Genomic DNA, 22903 nt, shown 5'->3' with positions numbered 1-22903 from the left:
TTGTTAAAAAACATGATATATCATTTCTAATTCTGCAAACTGGGACATTATTGGAAGGAGGTGAATACTTTTGCGACACTACATCTTTTTCTGCATATTATTAATTTAACCTTTTGCACTGTGTCGTATATGGGTAAAACCTGAATACCTTTGTCATTTTTTCTCTTTAGAGTTCAAAATGATCAACTCCTGGCAGAATCCAGGTCACACGTTCTGAGATTGGAGCTGTGTTCTAGGGATCATATTCCTTTGACATGAACCAGGATATAGGTTCTGCTTGGGATCAATGAGTGTGAACTGAGTGCTGAATGTATTGTACAAATGTGTTATGACATGATGCTCAAAATGAATTGCCCTGTTCTCATTTTCTGTTTCTATATTTTAATGGGTTATGTTAAATGTATTGTTTTTCAGTGAGTCTATCAATGTACATGCCTTAATATGATGTTATAATGTTTCTGTATTTTCAAGTGGTGGTGGTCTCTATGTGAACTTCATGTTTTAATCATGACACCATGTCCAGCCACTACTTTTCTGATTGGACCATTAAAGGTTGCACTTCGTTTTCTTTTTGCTGAAATGAAAATAAAAAACAAAGAAATAAACTTTATTAGTCAAACTGGGAACCTTTACAACTTTTCATCTGTTTAAGCTTCACATTATATTTTTTACCCAATTAAAATGGGGTCGATACAGTAAACATATATTCCTAGACAACCACTATGTAAAAATGTTCCATAAAAGGTTTTCGTCTTTTAAACTTTTACATCCATCTACTACACAATACAAATATGTTGTCTTAAAAAAATAGACTGAATTTGACAAAAGAAACTCTGTATTTCTGTACTGAGGCATTTTTTCCTCAAGGCATGATTTGACCCTGGTGGGATTTTATCATGCTCAATACTTTGGACAACTATATCCATGTAAGGTAAATTATATGTAGCTACAGATTCTGATTGCTGACACTCTTGAAAATAAAAATGATAGATAAGAAGTCTCTTCCCCTGACAAAGCAAACACAAAAGCTGCACAAATTCTAAGTATTCTGTTTTTGTGTGTGTATTATACTTTGTTGGCAGCATTTTGTTCCTTAATTATCTCCTCTTTAAACCCAAGCCTTTCATCTTATTTACTTCCTGTCTGTCACTGGATTGTTACCTTCACAGAACTTTACCATTCATCATGCTTGTATTAAAAACATGTGAATATTGAATGTGAAAGAAACAGCCCTTAAAGTCATCTAATAACAGTTTAGAGAAAATCTCCTTTCATTGAGACCTATTTGCTCTACATTGCAAATTGAAAAAAACCCAACTGATTTGATTAGCTGAGGAAAAGGTGAACTTTTATTTTATTATAGCCATTTTTACCTTTGAAACAACTTTTATGTAATGAGTGATGATTTAAAACAGACATTTGGCTTACCTTCTGCGTGTGTCTGTGATGTAAAGCCAATTTCAATTCACAGTTTTTTTAAATAATTCTGCTGGGTCTATTCCTCATATAAAATGTCTCCAATGTGATCTAACTGTCTATGTGCTAGTGTCTAGTACTGTATCCTACTCCCACACTGCAAAACATGCTTCAAGCTAAATTGATTTTCTGGGAACATCTCATCATTCCTTTTAGTCTTCTTGTAAAGATATTCTCTAATTGTCTTAATTAGTGTTTTTGAACTTTGTGTACTCTTAATGTATTATTTTGAGCCAAATATGTAGGATCGTATTGATTATTTTCAGAGTATGCAGATTAGATTGGAATATCTATATATTTGATCATAAATGCATGAGCAAAGTTGCTACTGTAGGTACTCTAGGCGCTGACAGTGATGCAATTGCAAAAATGTGCTTAATTCAATCTATGCCTAAAATTTATGTGAAAATGGCTGCAATACGTTTCTGTAAAACAGATTATATTCCCAAAGTCACCACCTTGTCTCTTAACTATAACAGCTACTGTATGTAATGGCATGATTCCTGTTTAACTAAAGATTTACTTACATAAGTAACACACTTATGTGTCAAATTAAGTCAACATTGCTGCCATCACAAAGAAGGAAATCTGGTTGTTTTCTTGCTTTTTTGGCAATGACAGTTACCATTCTTGTAGCCCACAGCTTTAACTGCATGATAAATCAGGAAACAGTCAAATGGAACACATTGTGCCATTTTTCTAACGTGATTTTACCATCTTACATTTTTCGTGAATATTCTAAAATTTGTTAAATGCATGATCTCGAATTGTAAAATATGCCTGCTATAAGAAACATTCTGATTAAAGCATTCTTAGCATTCCAGGTTAGCTATAGAAAATTTAAACCATTCTTTAAATGAAGTGTATCACAAAATAGTGTGTACCATCTGTGTTTTTACATGATTGGATTTCTTTTTTGTGAGGAAATTAGGTAAAATGAGGTCATGCACAGTGCTGCACCATAACATTTACCAATATCTTGGACGTGCTCATTCAGTGCTATTCCATGCAGCAAGGTTTTGAGAGTTTTATTTAGAGTAGTTTGATTGAATAGTTAACCTGTTAAATTGATAGCATAGCAGGTAAAAATCGTAACAAAAACATAAGACAGGGTCATACAAATAGATGTCGCATACAGTACACTAGAAAAAACGAAAATGCAGAGACATTCTTATAATCTCAATATTAAATCTGATTGTCTATCTTGTCCTCATTATTCTTCATTGTACAAATATAGCTATACAGTATATAGTTATAGAAATAAGCTAATCTTGTGGCTCAGGAAGTTCTTAGAAAAGACCTAGTGGGTCAATAACAGTAATGATAATGAAGACAATGCTTGTTCTTAAATAGTTCACTGCTTTAATACTAATTTATTGAAGGTATTCAACTCTGAGTGCTGAAGACTTTAACATTTTTAACACTCGCTCCCATATCGTTCCTTTTTTATTTGCTCACTGACTTTATATAAAATAAAATAAAAAAATTAAGGTGCCCATGGAAACACTTTCACATTTACCCTTACTGGTGACATTTAAAACTTATAAATTTTGGCAAATTAATTTTAAGTTAAGGGTGCAATATAAAATTATAATTACATAAAATAAATCCTAGAGGAATTCAGCTGAATGATTAAAACCTCTAAGATATGATTAAAATGACATTTGTTATTTTTCAAATTTCAAAGCTGTTTCTGGCATGTGAAGCTTTTATTATTGTGTATTTTTTCTGTGTTGTTTATCTTCACACCTGTATTATTCATTGTAAAGTCTCAGATGTTAGAAACTGGAATCTCTGGTCTTTTTTAAGCTACAAGGTGTTTATTCCACCACCTAAAGTTGTATGTGTTTTCTTTGTAGTCACTAATGCTATTTTTCTTATGTGAAATACCCCATCTTGGCTTTCTTGTTTGCTGTATCTCTGTAAACCTGTTGACATTTGAATGTTTGTGGATCTGTTTTATATAGTATGTAATGAAGTTTTGTGTTTATATTCACATATTAAATGTCCAGTTCTCTTAGTTTTATCTATTAGGCAAGTGTGGTCCACCTTTTCAGGGACAAATGCATTTAAAGAATACATGAAAGATGATATATTGGCAGTGATCTTCAAGGGAACAGACAAATACATTTCTTATAAGCAGCAATCTTAACTGTCATAACAGACAGAGCTGTTTATAAATACACAGTCAACTACATCAAATATCTATAGAGCATACTTCTCTGCACACTCAATTAAACATACAACCTTTTTTCTGTAATGTTATAGTGTTAGCAATATAGTTTTTCTCAATACATTATTGGTAGTGTACAATTTTTGAAGGTTGTCCTAAAGTAAACAATTATCACTTTAAAGAATGTGTTTTTAAGGTGTTCAAATATAAATTTTTGTACCCTCAGAATGCAAAATTGGGTAAACAGAACTTTTCCAAAAAACAAAACTGAGACTAAAATGTGCCACATTTAGTCCAGCTCTTTAATGAAGACATTCTGTATATATCAACACACAATTTTATTATAAAGCCGAGAGCTGTGTTTTAGAAGCAGTATTAAATTACAGTATGCTTTTATGTCTGTTTTGGCAATTTTGGTTTGTTTTCCATTAAGAGTTGGATTTGAAGCACCTTCAAAATGCAATTTTAAACTTTCAGTATAAATCTGAAGGAATTTGATGATGAAAAGGTGAATTATACAGTTTGTGCAATAACACTGACATTACAGTATATCTGCTATAACTTATATATGCTTATATGCTTAAAGGAATATCTTTAATTTAATATTTATGTTAATAGTTAATGCAATACCACACTTTTACCGAAGGCAGGTATGACTAAAAAGAGGGATAGCTTCCCATTTGGGATACCTTTACAGAAATAACTGGGATATGGGAAGCCAAAACCTTAGACTCTGGTTTCCTAGAGGTCTTACAGTATACTAGTTATCAATAAACAACATCTTACAACACAGGAGAAAAAGGCTATTGTGAAAAATATACAACTAAATGAAGTTATATTAACCATTTAGTAAAATTAGCAGGGAATTAAGATCTAGTCTGGAAGCACAGATGCATATTGTTAATATTCAGAACAGAAAAAATTATAGTCCTTTTGGTCAAGGGACCAAACAATACAGTATTTTTAGGACCCGTGTCCTTTATGTAGCTGGAGTATCACAGCAATATAGCCAACTATGTTTACATTTTAGGGTATTCTGAGGAGCAATATATGGATCATAATGTTGCTGAGGGGAAGGAGAACATGTTTATATATAATTCTGTCATTATATGTTAATACTATTGTGTCATTACTTTGGGACATGTGTTATATTTACAATATGCATGGTACTGTGTATTGAGTGTAGTATGACATATGGTTATTAATTTCCACCTCAGGGTATAAAATCATCTGCTTGGAGTCTGACATTACAATTTTGGAGACCCAGAACCTAATTTGAAATCCCTGTGTCTCCAGGGACAGCATGAGAGTCAGATCTGCTATGTCTGAGCATGTGTACGTGTGTGTATGTCTCTTAATTCCAGAGCTGCTAGATGTCATCCAAAACTAGGAGCCAGACACATTCCCAAGTTACATGCATCAGCAAACTTAAAATGCTTCATGGGCAGTGGGATAAAACTTTCTTTGGCAATGTCAACAGGCTTGTCAACAAGGTCAGACTTTGCATAAAACAAACATAGGGAGCTTATCTCAGGATTCATGTAGCAAAGTACAAAGCCACTTTCAATTTTTATTTAAAATTGAACACGATTGTAGGATTGGGTAGTTTTATGCCTATAATAGCTGAAGACATGCAGTCTTGTAGTTAATTTAAGCACTGGGATTTAAAAGATTCTGGTTTCAATTAAGATCTCAGAGAATCAAATCTGCTTGTGTACCTTTTCCAAGCCAGCATTTCGTGCAACAAAAGAATCTGTTTACTGTCCACTAGCACAACACTGTTACTAGACTTTGGTCTTGTGCTTGGAATGTTTCATCTAGTTGTTTGTCATTGGTGAAAAAATACCATGAGATTCAGGTTGGGTTTTTGTTGAGGCTATTTCCTTTTTTCACTGACACCTCAAGTGAATCAAAGTTTTAAGTAGTGTAGGATACATTCAGGAAAACCCATTAAATATAACGAGAAAAAATCGAAATGTAACGAAAGTGCCAAGTCAACCTTGTACAGCGTTTGATTTAGGCTGAAAAATCCCTGTGTTTTCCCAGCCCTTCATACGTTTTCCCTTCCTTACAGATTGTTTTAACTACCTGTCTAGGGTAGACGTTCATCATTGATCTAAAGAAAAGCAGAGAACAAAAGCACAGCAGGGAAATGTTTGCAGGTAAGGGGAATGTAGAGAGTGCAAAAAAGAGTAGCTGTACATCACCAGGGCTAAGTTATTGCAACTCGCCAAGCATCCCTTCACATATAATTTTCAGAGAATCAATCGAGCAGTTGTGAACTTTGTAAATCCAACTTGTAAGCTTGAATCCACATACAGTACCTTTTAATAGCTGCCCTCCAATGCATTTCTAGACTTCATCCTGAAGAATGTTAGTGCAGAGGGTCTTGGTAGCAACAACAGATAAATCCAGTTTGGGGTTTTCTACTGTATGTCTCAGACCTTTTAATGTCCTAAATTGGGGATGAGATGATTTTATATACAGTAGCATGGTCATAAAAGTAAAAAGCGTATCTAAAAAAATGATAAAAAAATAACACTAAGTAACTTAAAGTAACATATTTCAGAGGACATATATTTAAATAATGATTGCATGGAAATGGGCTATAGGTAATTTTCTGATAACCCGGTCTTCAAATTGGAATGTGACCAACTTTTTTTTTATTATTAGAATTATTTTATTCCAGGTTAGCTATAGAAAGTAATGAAAAATGTGTACAAGGAACAAACGCAAAAATGCTGCATGTGTAATAACTATATTCTTAATCAGTATTGTTTTGTCAATGCAGAATGACTGCAAGAAGGGAATTTCTGTTTCTCCTGCCTAACGCAAAGCTGAAAAAGGTATATTCTGAGTTAAAGTACAATTGTGAGTGATTCAAATCAGGGTTCAAGCCACCTTACATTAGAATGAAACTAATATAACATTGCCATGGTAACAAAATTGAACTCTGTATTTGTGCACAAGCTACTGAAGGGGTTGGGGAGCATCATCTGCTGTCTACTTTAATTCCCTGTGTTCATCTTACCTTATCTTTGTATAATGCATAAAGGTAAGCAAACAACCACATTTTTTTGATTTGACGAAAGTCTAAAAGAGAAATGACATCTTCTGTTTTTGCAAATTATTTGAAGGTTCTGTAAATGGCACTGAATCAAATGACCAATAGTGAGACATCCAATCCTATCTGATTAAGATACATATGTGATATGTTATATTTAAAAACCACAGGAACAGTAAGTTTTATGAATCCTTTGACTGATGAAGTTTCAAGTAGCAGATGAATTGCAAGTGCAGCAGGATATGAAGAAATTTCTTTTGAAGTGAGGCCATGAATATATGTATATACAGTAGTATGCATACAGTGTTCACATTCCACAAGTTATGATGTTTTAAAAAACTAAAAAAACAAAGGAACACATACAGTTTGTAGTCACATTAGCAGTTAGAAGTAGCAAACCTCCTAAACATAAAAGTAATAGTTGTCATCATCTATAGTCTCTGCTAACTTGTGTTTTAAAGCCACTTTATCCACTCAAATTTCAAAACTCTAATGTGAATGTTGTTCAGTGTGATTTACAGTACTTTGATTCTGTGCAATGTTGAAACACTATGATCTAACCAAAGCACATTAAACTGGTAGGCTCACACATTTTTGCCTAAAGTCTGATTTATTGTAGCTGTGAGAACCATTTCCATCTGATAATTATGTACTCTGATTTCTCATTTTATACAGCAATAAAACCAAGCCAACCATCTTTGGCTTAATATATCTGACTGAAGGACATGCCTGTTACATATTAATGGCTATGAATTTTTTTTTGTTTTTTTTTTTAAAAGAGAAAATTACTTGAGAAATAGTGTAAAAATAAAAACATTTCCTCTTGACATTTACAGTTTGCAAACTTATTTTCAAACTTTTTTATGTTTTAGGCATACAGAACAAGCTTGCAAATAATTTAATTTGTGTTGCCAAAATCTGGAGATATATACATTTTTAACATAACTGGCTCTGACTTGCTAATTTTTGTGTCAATTTGTTTAGACAGTCTTACCACAAGTAGACCTACCACAATTCACAGATGGTTGTTTTCAGGGAAGAAAAGGGACAAACACCCCTTAAAGGCAGGCTGGCATTCTCTAAGATGAGTTTACCACCATATCTTGTAGCAAGCATACTGTACTGTGTATAGAACAGTTTTGACCACAAAGTACAAGAGCCCATAGCTACATAATGCTTTTATTTTAGACCAAGGATCACTGTCAAACAATGGAGCCATCCAAGTCGTGGCTAAAGAGCAGAACAAAATGATGTGGACATAAGCACTACAAAATGTTGCCTTTTAAGGTAACAGAATTCCTGGTTTTACATAAATGTGTCACGGATGTTGGAAGGGACAAACCGTGGAGAGGCAGGAGAGCGGAAAAAGACCCATATACGTAGCGGCGGAACGGGGAATAAGCCCGAGCTCAGCAGTTCAGGAGTCATATAGAAACCAATGCCCTCAGGCAGTGGACGTTGGGCAACCTGGATGCTAGGCGGGTCTCAGGACATCCGAACGTCAATGCTGAGCGCAGTAGAATAAGTGACCCAGAAATATATAGCCCCAGAGAGAGAGACACCAGAAGGAGAGCAAAGTACAGGAAACAAGGGACAGGACAGAGTAGGAACACCCTCTGGCTGCAGAGGGCGTGACAGATAGGTTAAAAATAATATTATAATTTTGCCATTTGCAGTATTAAAATTAGAAAAGCTCAAAACCTTTAAGAGCCTGGGAAATTATAAACCATAGGATAATATACTATAGCAATCTAACATGTTAAAAAAAGGTATTTAATGTGATCTTCTATTGTACATCCGAGTGTTTTGATACCATGGCACCCATGTTTTGATTTTGCCATCCACAATAAAGCTGTGGATGTAATAGATCACTAAAGGCACACACACAAACACATTAACATACACATTAAAAAGTAATTTGCTCTTTCCTTTGCTATTCTGTTCATAATTAAGCAAAATACTATAATTAAAATGATGGAAATTATGAAAGCATTAGTTTACACATGACTATCTTACAATCTTGTCTGTCGGATCCAAAATATATTTCTCTATTTCTGCAAAGCATACTGTAGTTAGCTGCCCTCTATGTACCAATAACAGCAGCTATTAATGGATAATTAATATTAATACATATTAAAGAGAATTAATTAGCATTTTGTTCTGCACCTCAAGCTGATGTAAGTACAGTATTGCTTCTAGGCTTTCTGCTTTGATCAGTAACACACTCCACAGAGTTAGGCATTATTTGACAGTGTTTAATCAAATGCAGAGAAACAAATAAACAACAAAACCAATCATGTGAAACAGTGTTTACAGTATACATGAAATTAAAATATTCCATCTGAAGACAGAAGCAGTAAATTTACAGATTTTGATAATGGGTGTTTAACATAGAACTCCAAAATTACACAGTTTTGCACAAAAATATTTTTACACACAAAATATTCTGAATAATTTTTTGACTAAGTAGGTAGCAAATTTCATTTAGGTAGGTGGGTTTTCTGCCCATATACTGTATCTGGAATCATTTTTTTTTCAAATTAATCATTGCAACAATAAGAAAAAAAATCTCTGTATATAAAATCTCTTCTTCAGTACCACAGTAGGTAGTTAAGAAAAAATGTCTTTATACATTTTCAGAATAGTTTTTAGCATTAAACAACAAAAATAAAAAATAAGTATATTTCTAATTGGTAACACATATACAAAGTCACTGATCCACTCAAAGAAACCAGGTAAATACAGACTACATATATCAATCAGTTGTGAACTTCAGCAAAAAGATGCCTTTCAATTATTATTCATGGTCTGTTTTAATATATGTATTTTACTAACAACTGCTCGGAAGAATAATTTAATTTACAGCATAAAAAGTCTTGATTGGAATTTTCTTTAGCTCTGGCAGGGTAAAATCAAAGCAAAGCTCAAGTTAAAAAAAGTCCTATTTCCCAATATATACCTAAAACAAAATCCTGCTTTTAAATCATGTATTATATTTAATTTTGTTTATTCTCTAAGAGAAGAGTTATAAAACTGGACACCATTTTTATTAAAATAATTAAACGAATGAAAATTTATAAACACAGTTTACAAAGGATAAGAAATAAAATAAGGTTTCATAAAAAGTAGGTAGCAAATTGTATGAAATACTGTATTAAGCTGTACTGAGTACTGAGTATAATGACAATTTTTAGTACCTTACTTAATTTGTTACAATTTGTCATTTGTTAAAAGTCTAATGTGTGCTTATATGTATATCATTAAAATATTGAAAAAATCAAATTCATAAACTTCATTACACTTAAACCCCTTTATTGCTGCTTTTTCAAGACAAATGTAAGAATAGTTATTTTAAAGACTCCACTTTGTATTATCATGCAATTTTATAACGATTTCCACTTTTTTATTACAAAGAAAAAGTGACAAAAATGAGAGATTCAGTCCAAGCAAATACAGTTTTGGCTTGTCTCAATCTTATTTTTTTTATATTATTTGTTTTGCCATGCTACAACACATGCAGATTGCACTGAACATAACATATCATATTTCAGGTCACTTTAATTTTGACTACATGTACTGTATAATTTTTCTCCAATTTTATAAAAGCCTATTTTGTTCCTGCCTTTTCATGCACGAATGGAGAACCAAAACTTTCAGAATTTCAAGTTCACATTATAGATAATGGTATTAATCACAGATTTCAGCTGATAATGTTGTCAAAAAGGTTAAACTTTCATTCCTTGGCATAGGTGCTGTATTTTCTAATTACTTTTTTCATTCTACAGAAGTCAAATTTTGCATAGTTTAACGTTTTTAGAGTTAGAATAGAGGTCTATTTAGTGATAAAAGGGGCAATTTTGTTTATTTTGCTATAAAAAATGTTTTTAAGCTTACACTGAACATAAAAGTTAAACGTTCGAATCAAGCCACTTTTGAGATGTTAACAAATACTGTAGGTAAACAACTGCAACAATGATTGCAGTTGCTTAAAGCCAAGTTAGTTTGACAACCCATTCTTTCTTGTAACAAATTTGATGTCATTGATTGGGAAAAAAGAAAAAGACAACATAAGTAACAGCACAGGGAATAGCAAAATCTTATTCTAACAACTTTGCCTCTCCCTTCCCTTTCCCCCAGTCTGCCATCCAAGAAACCTCCTCTATCCTTGACTTCCCACAGAACTCTCGTATCCCCATCAGATAACTGTAGTAGGGGTGAACTCAACAAAGCCTGATTGGTGTCCTCTGCTGCGTCCCAGTCTCTGTCAGCCCTCACCCCAGTCATGTGCAAGACATGGCTTCGCATATACAACATCAAGAAATGAAATTGTCCTACTGATACCATGGAATGGAACGCAGAGACACACCAGTGCAGACTGACCACCCAATTAGCAGCCAAATCCAGCTCTGCTGCACATCCCAACTCAGCAACAAGATACTGTATAATTCAACAAAGGAAATAAAAGCTAAAATGGAGGAGATTTATACCAAAATATATAAATATCTGAACACTTCCAAATCATATGGAAATAGGTTCCTGTTGCTCCCTGAAAGCAAAGAGCACACTTCATTGTGTCAATAATTTCCATTGGGGAAACATCTACAAGTAGTTAGGTCATTTCTATGGATACAATTAAAATGGATCATCTGAAGGTCAGGATTTGGAGAAAGATCCTCAAATTATTCCAGTTTCCAACAAATGTCTTCATCTACAAGAGCCATACTGCACTCCTGGAAAACATAAAAGTCACATTTATCCACAGATAGACAAAGAGGGCCAGACGGTGGAGGGCCAGACAGCTACTGTACATGAAAGAAAGTCCTGTGTGTGTGGGTGCGAGACATATATTTGTAGGTGTGTGGATGAGGGTGAGATTAGGATCTCACCTTCCTCCTGAACTAACTTTTAACGAATAGTTATTGTGCTCCACAAAAATCTGAATGCAAACACAGAAGAAAATGGACAATCCAGCATACCAATGATCCAAATCACATATCCAATTCAACCAAGAAATGGATAATTATACAGAAAATAAATGTTCTTGACTCTCCATCTCAATCTCCAGAGCTCTATTTTATGAGCTCAAACATTTGTGGTTTTAAGTCAATGAGGCAGTTCACAAACAAAAACCAAATAGTTTGAAAGCCCTATAGCAATTCCAGCAGGTTGAAAACATTTAATTTCATTTAAAAAAATAATTTAGGTTGTGTTAGAACTTCATACCACATATATGAGACATCTTACTATCTAATCCAGAAGAGCATTTACAAAATATGTGCAAATAAATGCGACCTTCATGTTTTCTTGATTTAAATTATACATGAAAAATATGACCTTGCTCTGTACCATGTTATTAACAGCATGCAGCATGACAGGTCTTGAATTTTTAACTAGAATACAATAGCCAATCTGTGGATCTTTCTGTTGTTTTATGTTTTTTTCTTTCTATTTAGTCAAAAGTATGAGAATAATTCTGGAGGGCACTCCAGATAGCATTGATCCCTTTTGGTTTATATCATTATCTCAATAAATGAGTTGGCCAGTCTCAATGTGTCTCTGTCACTTAACATCCTGTATTTTACATAAGGGGTATAAGTGATGCACTTTGCTCCTGGGAACCCTATAAAACACACATTGCAGAGCAAAGGCAAAAATAAAAATGAACTACCCTGTAATTCATAGCATCATTGGAGGTCCAGGAATGTACAAAGGTAGTTGCCTTTTGTGACATCTACCAGAGAGTGTATTCCCAGATCAGATCACTGGAGGGAAAGAGAAGTGACAACTGCCAGATAAAAGGACAGCATTATGAAAAATAGGTGAATGCAAATACCACTGCTTTCCAATTTTAGTGTGCTTTTCCAGCAATTGCCATACTGTGATCAAATACAAAAACAGTCATTTGCATTTTTGCTTGAGCAAACTACATGTTGTAATTTGTAAGAAAAGACATTTATTTCTAGTTGTCGCCACAATGCCACTTTTGAAAACCCATTCTTAATAACTACCTACTTAGTCTGTCAGGTTTCATTTGTGGTGTACCGTATTATTATGAACAAACCCTGTCTTTGCTTGTCTTTTTTTGGTCAGAGTATCTTTCTCCAAATACAATCTCTAATCAAGAAGTCATTAATTTGCAAGAAAATAATAACATTAAATATAGTAAGCATTGTCATTGCTTTATGGATGCAAAATATTTTCTTTTGCTGCTATTTGTATTAATTAATACAATGAAAACTCTGTTGACTGGAATGCTGGTCATTCGTCTGCTGATACAAACCAATTAGAATAAATACATTATGAGAATTTGTTAGTTTTGTATTCTGAAAGGTTAACTAGAAAAAAAAGTCTTAAAAGTCATCAATATCCAAAAAGGTTAAGTGAAGCTATTTTGTATAAAATTAAAACATGTAATTACAAATGCAGCTTGAAGAGATGTTTTGCAGTTGTGAATTAGATCAGCTTTTGGATTCAACGTTTGTGAATGTGCAGTGCAAAAGATCACAAGTAAGAGAGTCTGTTAGCCTTTTTAGAGAGCAACTGAAAGCACAGTGATCATTAAAAAATTTAAGAGACTTAAGCACACAGATGAATTCTGTCAAAACTAAACCAACAAAGGTGAATCTTTTCTGTCTGTACTTCAGAGTAAAAAAGAACAGCTCGCTCACAAAAGACATTAGTACTAACAATTAACATCAATGAAGCAATATTATGCTTCACTGTAAATTACATATATATAGAAATTGTTTTAAATATAAAACTTGTAAAGATTAGATTGTTTTTGCGCTTAAGCAAGCTAAATTAAACTGAACAGAATTACACACACTGCACTAGTAAGCAAGCACTTACTGTATATTTAGCGCAGATCAGCCTTGAACATTGAACACCGAAACCTGTTTTTGCAGTATGTAAAAAAAATCTTATCAAGCATTTATTGCTGGTGCAGAGAGAGAAAGCTATGCCTCTTTGGCATGATTATATGTCATTATGTGTTTTTTCACTGATAAAAAAAGCACTGGACACTTAAAATGCTTAGTATTAGATAGCTGTGTTAGGGAGATCTACTTGATCATTTGCAATCAGTGTTTCTGAGGACAATGTGGACATTATAAGCCCTGAAACACCATTAAAACTGTTTAAGATACAAAACTGCTGGAAACAAGTATACTTTTTCTAGCTTATTTACAAAAAAAATTACAGGCTGTAGTGGATGGTTGATTAACGATTTTTTAACTGTCAGAAATTCACCATAAACAAATAACTCAGCACTAGACACATTTTTATGAATATTGAGATATTAGATCTTGCACAATAATCATTAAGTAGTTTATAAAACTGACAAATATTTGTTTTTTGCATGCATATCTGTAAATAATATATTTGAACTTGAGGAATATCTACAAAGTCTTGGCTGCAGATTTTTCTATTATGATTCAAAATACAATCACAAAAACAAGAGTTTTCAGCATTGAATTTATGCTTGATAAAAATGGATTAAAAACAATGATGACTGAAAATAGCTACTTCCAAAATATATTATGTTGTATTTTTAATGGTTTTCATCATTTGTGTTTCTTAAATTGTGTGGGATTATTGTGTGAGGAAATAACATTAATTTGTTTTAACCAGTTTATCATTGGTTATAATATATCACTTTAAAACATTTAAAAAAGCTACAGTTTTACTTTAGTTTTTACTGTTTCTGCAAAGCCTTCCAGTTTTTTTTTCTCCAGGCTGGTTTATGCAGTGGTTTTGAATTTATTTTGTAAAGAGATGTGAACCAAAGTCTCAAGATACACAATTTGTGTTTTAGCAGACTATCCTTCTCCAAATAAAATTTCCAATCAACAATTAAAATTTCAACAACAATAATACACAATTTCAGTATTTTGACATAACGGCAAGGTTGACAACCTTCACTTCAAGGTTTAAGCCAGGGAGCCTGCTGCAAGCTGTAAGGGTGAAGGTGGGTTGGAGGGGTGGGCTTGAGAAAAGATATGAGGAAAGGGAGCTTAGCAGTCGAAATATTTAAATGCAAGAGAGCAGAAGTATGAGATTATAACTGACCTTTTGTACGAATTCTTCATTTCAGTAGTTTTGTCCTATTCTAATTACTAGAACGAAATAATGGATAAATAATGGTGTACTTAATATTTCATTGTTTGGTGTCACCTCGCCTGGCTAATACTGCAAGTCAAGGTTCAGAAGATTCCCAATAAAGATTTAAAGAGCCCAAAAACACAGATGCAGAATCTTCGATGATGGAGCTATTGTTGTATTTGCTTTGTTTCAGCGAGTTGCTTGATTATGCAAGGTTTTGGAGGAACAGCAATTTTAGAATGTATGCCATAGCGTCTTTTGAATGAGAATTGTGTTAAAATGCAGGAGATAGAACAAAATTCAATGCACAAGTGGCAGCAGAACTACCAAGCCTTAGACTGGTAGAGACAGGAATTCTGTGGTGGGTTGCGGAAGACTCTACACCCACCTGGAAAGAGTGCCTGAGGTCATCTGAACTGACAGGGAAGCAAAATAGTAACTGGTAGTGAGTAACCACTTACTGATGTCTGTTGGTGACCAGGTGGAATGGCTGACTGAGAAAAGTATGGAGAGAAGAATAAAGCAACACATAAGCTTAATAAGGAAATCAAGCTTGATTAAATGAATGTGGATGCTTTGAGCTAGTCCATTTGATCCAGTTGAATAGATGAAGATGGATTCCACATGGAGCTCCAAAAGACATCAGTTAGAGCAAAGTTCTCAAAGTGATGGGTCTGAAGAAAAAAGCAACTAAATGACGGTCCTGAGAGCAGACAGGAGTCTTGAGAAGCTGGGGTTAGAAGCTTGTGGGGTGGTGGGGAGGGAGTGGGAAAGGTTGAGGGCCGACACTGTATCAGTTGGACACCAGCAAGAAAGGGTGAGGGTTGAGAAACTTATCAGCCAGGGCTTGTGACTGACATGAGCACTGGGAGCCAGCGAGGGGTGAGGACAAGGAGCCTGGGCCCAATGGAGACTCACATTGTGTGCTCACACCCTTTGGGAAGAGTGAATATCAATGACTAATAAGGGGTCCTACAGGGACTGTGAAAAAGAAGAGAAAAAACAAGGAATATAGGCAGGGGCCATAGGTACAGTAGGTTGGATGATCAACAGAGACAGTGAGAGAGGACTGTAGGAAAGAGGGGGGTTAAACAAAGGGGAAGAATGGGAGAGGAAATGGCCAAAGTTGTGCCAGAGTTTCACAGAGGGGTGGCAACATAGGGAGAACTGGAAGAAAAGAGCATACTGTATATTTTTTAATCATGCAGAGTTGATTGATTGAGATTGCAAGAAGAAGATGTCTGTCTCTGCCAAAACCAAAATATTGAATGTGAGAAAAGATGAACGTTCAGCAGGCAAAATATTTAGGTGTGAGAGTGAAAATGCAAGATTCAATTTGACCTCTTCCCAAACTTCTATTTAACAGGTCCATTTACAGAAAGTGTTTCATTACTTTGTAGAAAGCAAAATATTTTTTACTAATCTTTTTTAACAGACGAGAAATTATGCCCAGATAAACTGATTAAAATAAATAAGTTATCAAAATTCCTTTATTTTTTGTTTTAAATAACATACTTCTCAAAGATTATCTATCCTTCAACCTACTATAGTCTGAAAGCTTATCTACGAAAGAAAGTCTTAACAGTCATCTCTTCCCAACACGTAAAACAATTGCATTTTGAAAAAAAATAATATTGTTTAAAGTTTTAATTGGAAACACAATTGTTTTGAATTACACCAGATTTGAATTTTAAATTTGTGAATGTGTAGTGCAAAAGAAAGTGAGTAAAAGAGTCGGTTTGCCTTTGTGCGAGTATCTGAAAGCACTGTGATCAATTGGAAAACTTTAAGAGACTTAAAGCACAAAAACATATTCTGTCAAAAGCTTAACCAGTACAAGTGAATCTTTTTTCAGTATTTAAGAGTAAAAAAGAACAGCTTGTCCACTTAGGACATTAGTACCAGCAGTTAACTTCAGCGCAGCAATATTATATTTCACTGTAAATTACAGTATATTTTTAGAAATTGTCTAAATATAAAACTTGTAAAGGTTTGATTGTTTGCTTAAGCAAGCTAAAATAAATTGAACATATTTACACACACAGCATTTTTAAGCTATCATTTATATTTAGATATTTATATTTTAATTTTTCAAAAAAGGAAACCTTTTGAACAGCAAAATTTTGCTTTTAATATTTCTTCCAAATCTGCTGAGTTTTTAAATAGGTTTATGTAATGCATTTTATTTTTAGTTTGAGTAAATTTAAAACTAGATCTCAAGATACTTATTACAGAATTACTCTGGATGGTGGCTGCTCTCTAAATGCATTTCTGTGTCTGCTCTGCAGGTTTTTGCTAGTGACTAGGTAGTTAAGGTGTAATGTCATAGATCTTCTGCTCCTATGTATTGGTGCGGTAAATCATCACATCTTTGTGACTTCTATGAGTTCAGCAAAACCCATTTTTGTCCCAACTATGCCCTGCCCTGAAAACATATAGTACAGTTTATGCTAGAAGTTTTCTGTTAACAGAGACTTGTTGGGATTCAGTTGAAGTGTTCTGGTAAATAAAATTTACAGTTGCTACACCCTGCTTTTGTACCATGAAATACTTTTGTAGAAAAAATGTGAATGCTTTAACAGCTTTAGCAGGAAATGAAAGATTTTTCATACAGGTAAAATAAGAAATATCCATTGTTATCTTATTTGGTTAACATCAACAGCAATTTCAGTTGAGCAAGCATAAATGCAATTTTAAAACAACTTCACTTTGGAAGTATTTGCATGAACCACATGATATGCATAGATATGTACTGTACACCTGTAGTTATCTTGCAAGCATCCTTTTTACGGAGTCAGTAAAAAGGACTGTACTTCTGTCTTCCTTGCATTTTATTTTCCTCAATATCTGTCAGGGCATTTCATGAGAGAATACTTGGAAATGCAGAAGTACTGTACCAAGATGACCCCTTTAGCTTCCGATCAACTCTAAAACCCCAGCTGCTTGAGAAAATGATCTAAATTGTGTCTGACAAGCAGCCAAACTACTGTAATAATATAATGGTTTTGTACAGTACATTGAGCCATTAGACAAGCAAAAACTGAAAATTTACTGGACACTGGCATCTTGAAAGTGCTCTTCTCCAGAAATATTTTACCAGCAGAAACAGAAGGTAGTTAACTGATGGTGTTGCGCACTGTTGCTATTTGTGAAACAAGATTGGCTTCACCATTCCAGCCAACATCTTTGGCACCTGCACTGAGATAATCTCTGACATCATCTCTGGAAAGTTGACCTTTGTTGGGTATGACTGGGCCTGGACAAACAGCTCGAAGGTAAACTGGTGGAGCATCCTCACAATCTTAGAAAGCAAAGAAAAAAAAGTCATAATGAGTCAAAATATACCTATAATATAATTATAATCCTGAAAGGGTTTAAGGGTGATGCCAGGATATGGTTAAAATGATCTGTGGTCAAAACTCTGTCTTATGGATATGAGCTTTAGCAGCAGCAAATCAGATGAGTTAAGTTAGATGAGTTAAGAGTGTTGTTAACCTGAATGTTTGCACCCACTATCAGATTAGCACTTTGTCATCCTTAACATTCTGTACATTGCACTGAAATGTATATAAATTAAAAATAAAGAGTGCAAATAGGTCGGGACCTAGAATAACAAGAAGCACAAATGTGAAAATGAGATGTTAAGATTTTGCCTTGAGTAATTTACACATCCCTACATCCTGCAAACATTTGCAGAACCAAGTAAAATGTAAGCAAACGTTCAGAGAGCATTCATTTGTCTTAGAATGGCAAACGTTGTATATTACTGTTTATTTTTACTGTTTTACAAAAAAAATACTATGGTTATGGTTAATTTGAATTGCATCTTAATGACTTGCCACAATACATAGGCAGAGTGCACTCAGAGGCAACTGGAAGGAAGCCTTGGTGATTTTTTTTCATTAGTGTCTGAACTTTATAAATGGTATTATCCGTGTTATAAATTGACTAAACCGAGAATGACACCTCAGTAAATTATTTCGCCGCCTCTTCTCCTGGGACATAAAGTGCTGAGAATCTTCCTGCCTCCCGCCCAAAGGAACATGCCTCAGGAAAAAAAGCCCCTGGCTATGCCACAAGATGGCAGCTCCAATATCTAGACCACCCAGCACTACTGCAAATGAATTACTACTTGTCTGTTCACGTGGTGGTAGCTTTGATGGTGATAACAGCCTTCCTTCTATTCCTTATACATGCCTGTGCTTTACTGCCAGTTTTGCACTTCATTATTGGGCTGTGAAAGCAGACACTGGATACCCTGATGCTCATGGTGATCCACGGTATTTTATATTACAGCACCTTGAGAAGATGTACCATGAAAGGTGCTATATAAAACAAAGGTTTTTGTTATAATTAGAGTATTTCCAGCTCATAAACTGTGAACACTGAATAATTTGCATACTGTAGCTATTAAGCTGACAGGGGTCGCAATGCAAACTAACTGCCTCACCTTGAGGCAATTTTGTTTTTGCAGTTACATTTTTATACTATGCATATCTTGGCATCACCCACTTAATTCGGTGACCTAATGTAACTTGATTTCACACTAAAGTTAAACCTTTGTGTCAGTGTTTTAAATAATCTCTAAATTTTTAAAAAGAGAAGGTTAGCTGGCATAGACAAGAAGCCATTTCTTTGTAACCACAAGGGATTTATGAAGCACAGTACATTATGTAGGTAAAACACAATAAATAATATAAATGGAATAAGAAGAATGTTCCCAAATTAATTTTAGATTTTGTTGAAATTACTGTATATGTATCCTGCAATATGCAACAAACCCTACAAATGAATGTATCCTGAATAGAAATGTAATTATCCCCAATATATGGAAGAGGTGTTAGTGGGGCCAGCAGGGGGTGCTCACCCTGTGGTCCATGTGGGTCCTAATGCCCCAGTATAGTGATGGGGACACTATACTGTAAACAGGCGCCGTCCTTCGGATGAGACGTAAAACCGAGGTCCTGACTCTCTGTGGTCATTAAAAATCCCAGGGCGCTTCTCGAAAAGAGTAGGGGTGTAACCCCGGTGTCCTGGCCAAATTTCCAATTGGCCCTTACCAATCATGGCCTCCTAATAATCCCCTTCTATGAATTGGCTACATTACTCTCCTCTCCTCCCCACTGATAGCTGATGTGTGGTGAGCGTTCTGGCGCACTATGGGTGCCGTCGCATCATCCAGGTGGATGCTGCACATTGGTGGTGGTGGAGGGGAGTCCCCATTACCTGTAAAGCGCTTTGAGTGGAGTGTCCAGAAAAGCGCTATATAAGTGTAAGCAATTATTATTATTATTATTAATATATTTCATTATTTCTTTTTCTGAATAATGAAGTAAACCAGTTCTCACCGGTTGAAGAGAATCCATGAGCTGCGTTAGCTGGAAGAACCTCTGAGAATAGTTTGACGAGGTTTTCCTGCCAGAGCTGACTAGTCTGTCCAGTTCATGAATGTAGTTTGTCCGCAGCTCATCAAAATACTTCTGACTTTTCAGGCCTTCCACTGGAACTAGGGCATAAAAGTGAAAAATTATAAAGAAAATTTAGATCAAGTGTGAAATAACATACAATTAGTATTCTGGAAACTCTAGTAATTGTTAAATGGTAGTTCATAACTGAAGCTTGGGAGGGTGATGACACCAAGTTGCTTTTGTCCCAGTTGTTATATATCATAAACATTCCCAATGTCATCTTCTGAAAGCTAAGCATATCATTCACAAATCTTTCTCTTCCTGTCTTGTTTCACATCCCTCCTCCAACCCTTTGTTGCTTTTGCAGCTATCCTTGCTCACTCCTCATCCTTAAAGGGGGTCCTACTCCCCTCACCCTATGACAAGGGAGCTGGGCCTCAGACAAGCAGGTATAAAATCCCAAATCTCATAAGATAAGATAAGATCACTTTATTGGCCATATACAATTTCTTGCATTAGGAATTTGTCTTTTCGCATACCCCAGCTTGCTCTCCATGAGACACACAGGCAGGGAGAGAGAGAGAAGCTTGGGGTCAGAGTGCAGGGTCAGCCATTGTACAGCGCCCCTAGAGCAGCCGAGGTTAACAGGGAACCAATGGAGTAGGATTCCTCCACCGGCTGCGGGATTTGAACGGGCAACCTTCCAGTCACAGGTGCAGATCCTTAGCCACTGCTCTGCCCCTGATACTTACAGTAAGTACTTAGCAAATATCCTCAAACATTTAATTCTTATTTCATTATTTAATTCTTGGGTGTCATTATTCCTCATTAACATGTTTTTTTAATTCCATTAATCCCAAAAAAAAAACGTTCATGAAAGGCCCTATCAGAATCATATAAAACATTAAAAACTCTTTTTTTTTTCAAGACAATACTCATCATGAGATTACAGATTTCATTAAAAGCAGTTCCTCAGAATACAGCTGAGCCTCTTCACTTGAAGAAAGATCTTGTATATATAGGTATGAGAAGACAATTCAAGATGTTTTCCCGTGTTGAGCTTTTTAATTTGTTCAATGTTGACACTTCAGACATTATAATTACAGTATGCTTTATTTATTTTCTTATAGAGTGCTAATTCTTATTAGTACTTTTCCCTTCACAAATTTCAATATTTTATGTATACAGTAGCTTTATGTACCTAAAAACTTCCTTATTATTGTTAAAATATGCACATTCTGTAACTGTGTTTTAAAAATCTCAGAAAAAGAAAGACTTACTGATGCTGAAGAGGAGCAATGCTTTCATACATAGGTATTCTTCCTGTGTGATCTGAAGCCAGGCAAACTCCTGAGCAAGGCGCTTCATTCTAATACAGTGGTCATACATGCTTGAGATGTGCATCCGATGGCTATAAAGTGATAGAGATGAAGAGTTCATGTTATAAGACTATGAATTAAACATAAAAAAGTCCTTCAATCTTTATTCTCAAGCTTTTGTGCCTCAGTCTTTGGATCTAAATCAACAAGGGAGTTTCAAAGCATGTTCTAATTTTATTTGAGTGATTCTGCTTTAGCCAACATGACTGAATAGCTACATTTCCATTGATTCAAGCTTTCTTTACATGGGGAACACCCACTTTTCACACATGAGAATCTTTCCAGGAAATGCAAGCCATCACTCAGTGTGAGCCTCTTTCTAGGAAATGCAAGGCATCATTCAGTGTGAGCCTGTTAAAAGGATGTAACCCTCTGGAGCTTGAAAGGTGCTGCAAACCCTAAGGATCACAGTCATAAAATGACAATTTTTTGGCTCACACAATTTGTCTACCTGCCTGTGCACTGTGTCATTTCAGGGAGGCTGGGAGATGCATAGTAAAGGATGAATTCACACTGCACATGGAAAACATAGTCAAGTTTCTTCTTATGAGTGAATCTACTAATGGACAGTGTTAAGATGATATAGTGGACTTTCATTTGCAAGTAAAAGTATATATTTTGACGACATTTGGCTATTGCTTACTGTCTTACTACCGAACTCATATACTGTACAGTAAAGATCTTTTTATTGTTTTTAAAAGTACCTTTTTAACCCTTGTCTAAACATTACATTTTTTGTATGATTTAGGGCTGCAATTGTTTGCATACATACAGTATAACCACTTAAAACCACAGATCACAACCAGGGGTTGCGAATGGTAATCAACAAAAACTAAGGAGAGAAAAATTAGGGCATTTTCAAACAGTTTGTGAGTGCATTGGTAGAAAAACTGCTACGTACATAGATTCTCCAATGTCAAAGCCTGACATGGGTCCAGAATATAGCTAGCTACCAAATAAGCAAGAGATCATTTGTTTGCTTCTTATCCTACAGGCATAGACTCTTTCCAATAAAACTACAGTACTTATGCTTAAGACAAAAGATTTTATATAAATACAGACACAGTTGATGATAAATGTAATGTATGCATGAACAGCTGTATTAAGAATTATACTAGCTTTTTGAGAGTAAGGTGTAAATTACTGAACCAGGACAATTTAAATATTTTGCTGCTGTTTTGTTAAATAGTATAGTTCATTACCCCTAGAATGTCAAGTGAATGACACTGGAAAAATGGTTAGCCAGAACAGAAATAATGAAAGTGATTCTTTGTCACACAAAATCCAAGCCTTACTATCGCCG

General features: G+C 34.8%; 2 protein-coding genes across 2 annotated transcripts in view; one reads left to right on the top strand and one right to left on the bottom strand.

Annotated features, from left to right (window-relative positions):
* The window catches only part of ophn1 (oligophrenin 1), a 70190-nt gene extending 66688 nt beyond the window's left edge, over positions 1–3502 (top strand). Inside the window, exon 24 of the mRNA XM_088596788.1 lies at positions 171–3502. Coding sequence (XP_088452914.1) covers positions 171–182 — 12 coding nt within the window. The 3' untranslated portion in view covers positions 183–3502. The remainder of the gene's footprint in view (positions 1–170) is intronic.
* Positions 3503–8952: 5450 nt separating this feature from the next.
* Positions 8953–22903, bottom strand: part of ar (androgen receptor) — a 57711-nt gene continuing 43760 nt past the window's right edge. The window contains exons 6-8 of the mRNA XM_088596799.1: positions 21502–21632; positions 20162–20319; positions 8953–18114 (exon numbers count right to left, since the gene is read on the bottom strand). Coding sequence (XP_088452925.1) covers positions 17956–18114; positions 20162–20319; positions 21502–21632 — 448 coding nt within the window. The 3' untranslated portion in view covers positions 8953–17955. The remainder of the gene's footprint in view (positions 18115–20161; positions 20320–21501; positions 21633–22903) is intronic.

Source organism: Lepisosteus platostomus, chromosome 10 (genome assembly GCF_059453375.1).
Source record: "Lepisosteus platostomus isolate fLepPlt1 chromosome 10, fLepPlt1.hap1, whole genome shotgun sequence".
Lineage (NCBI taxonomy): Eukaryota > Metazoa > Chordata > Actinopteri > Semionotiformes > Lepisosteidae > Lepisosteus > Lepisosteus platostomus.
The sequence above is the reverse complement of the archived record's forward strand: the minus strand, read 5'-3'. Positions and strand labels throughout refer to the sequence as shown.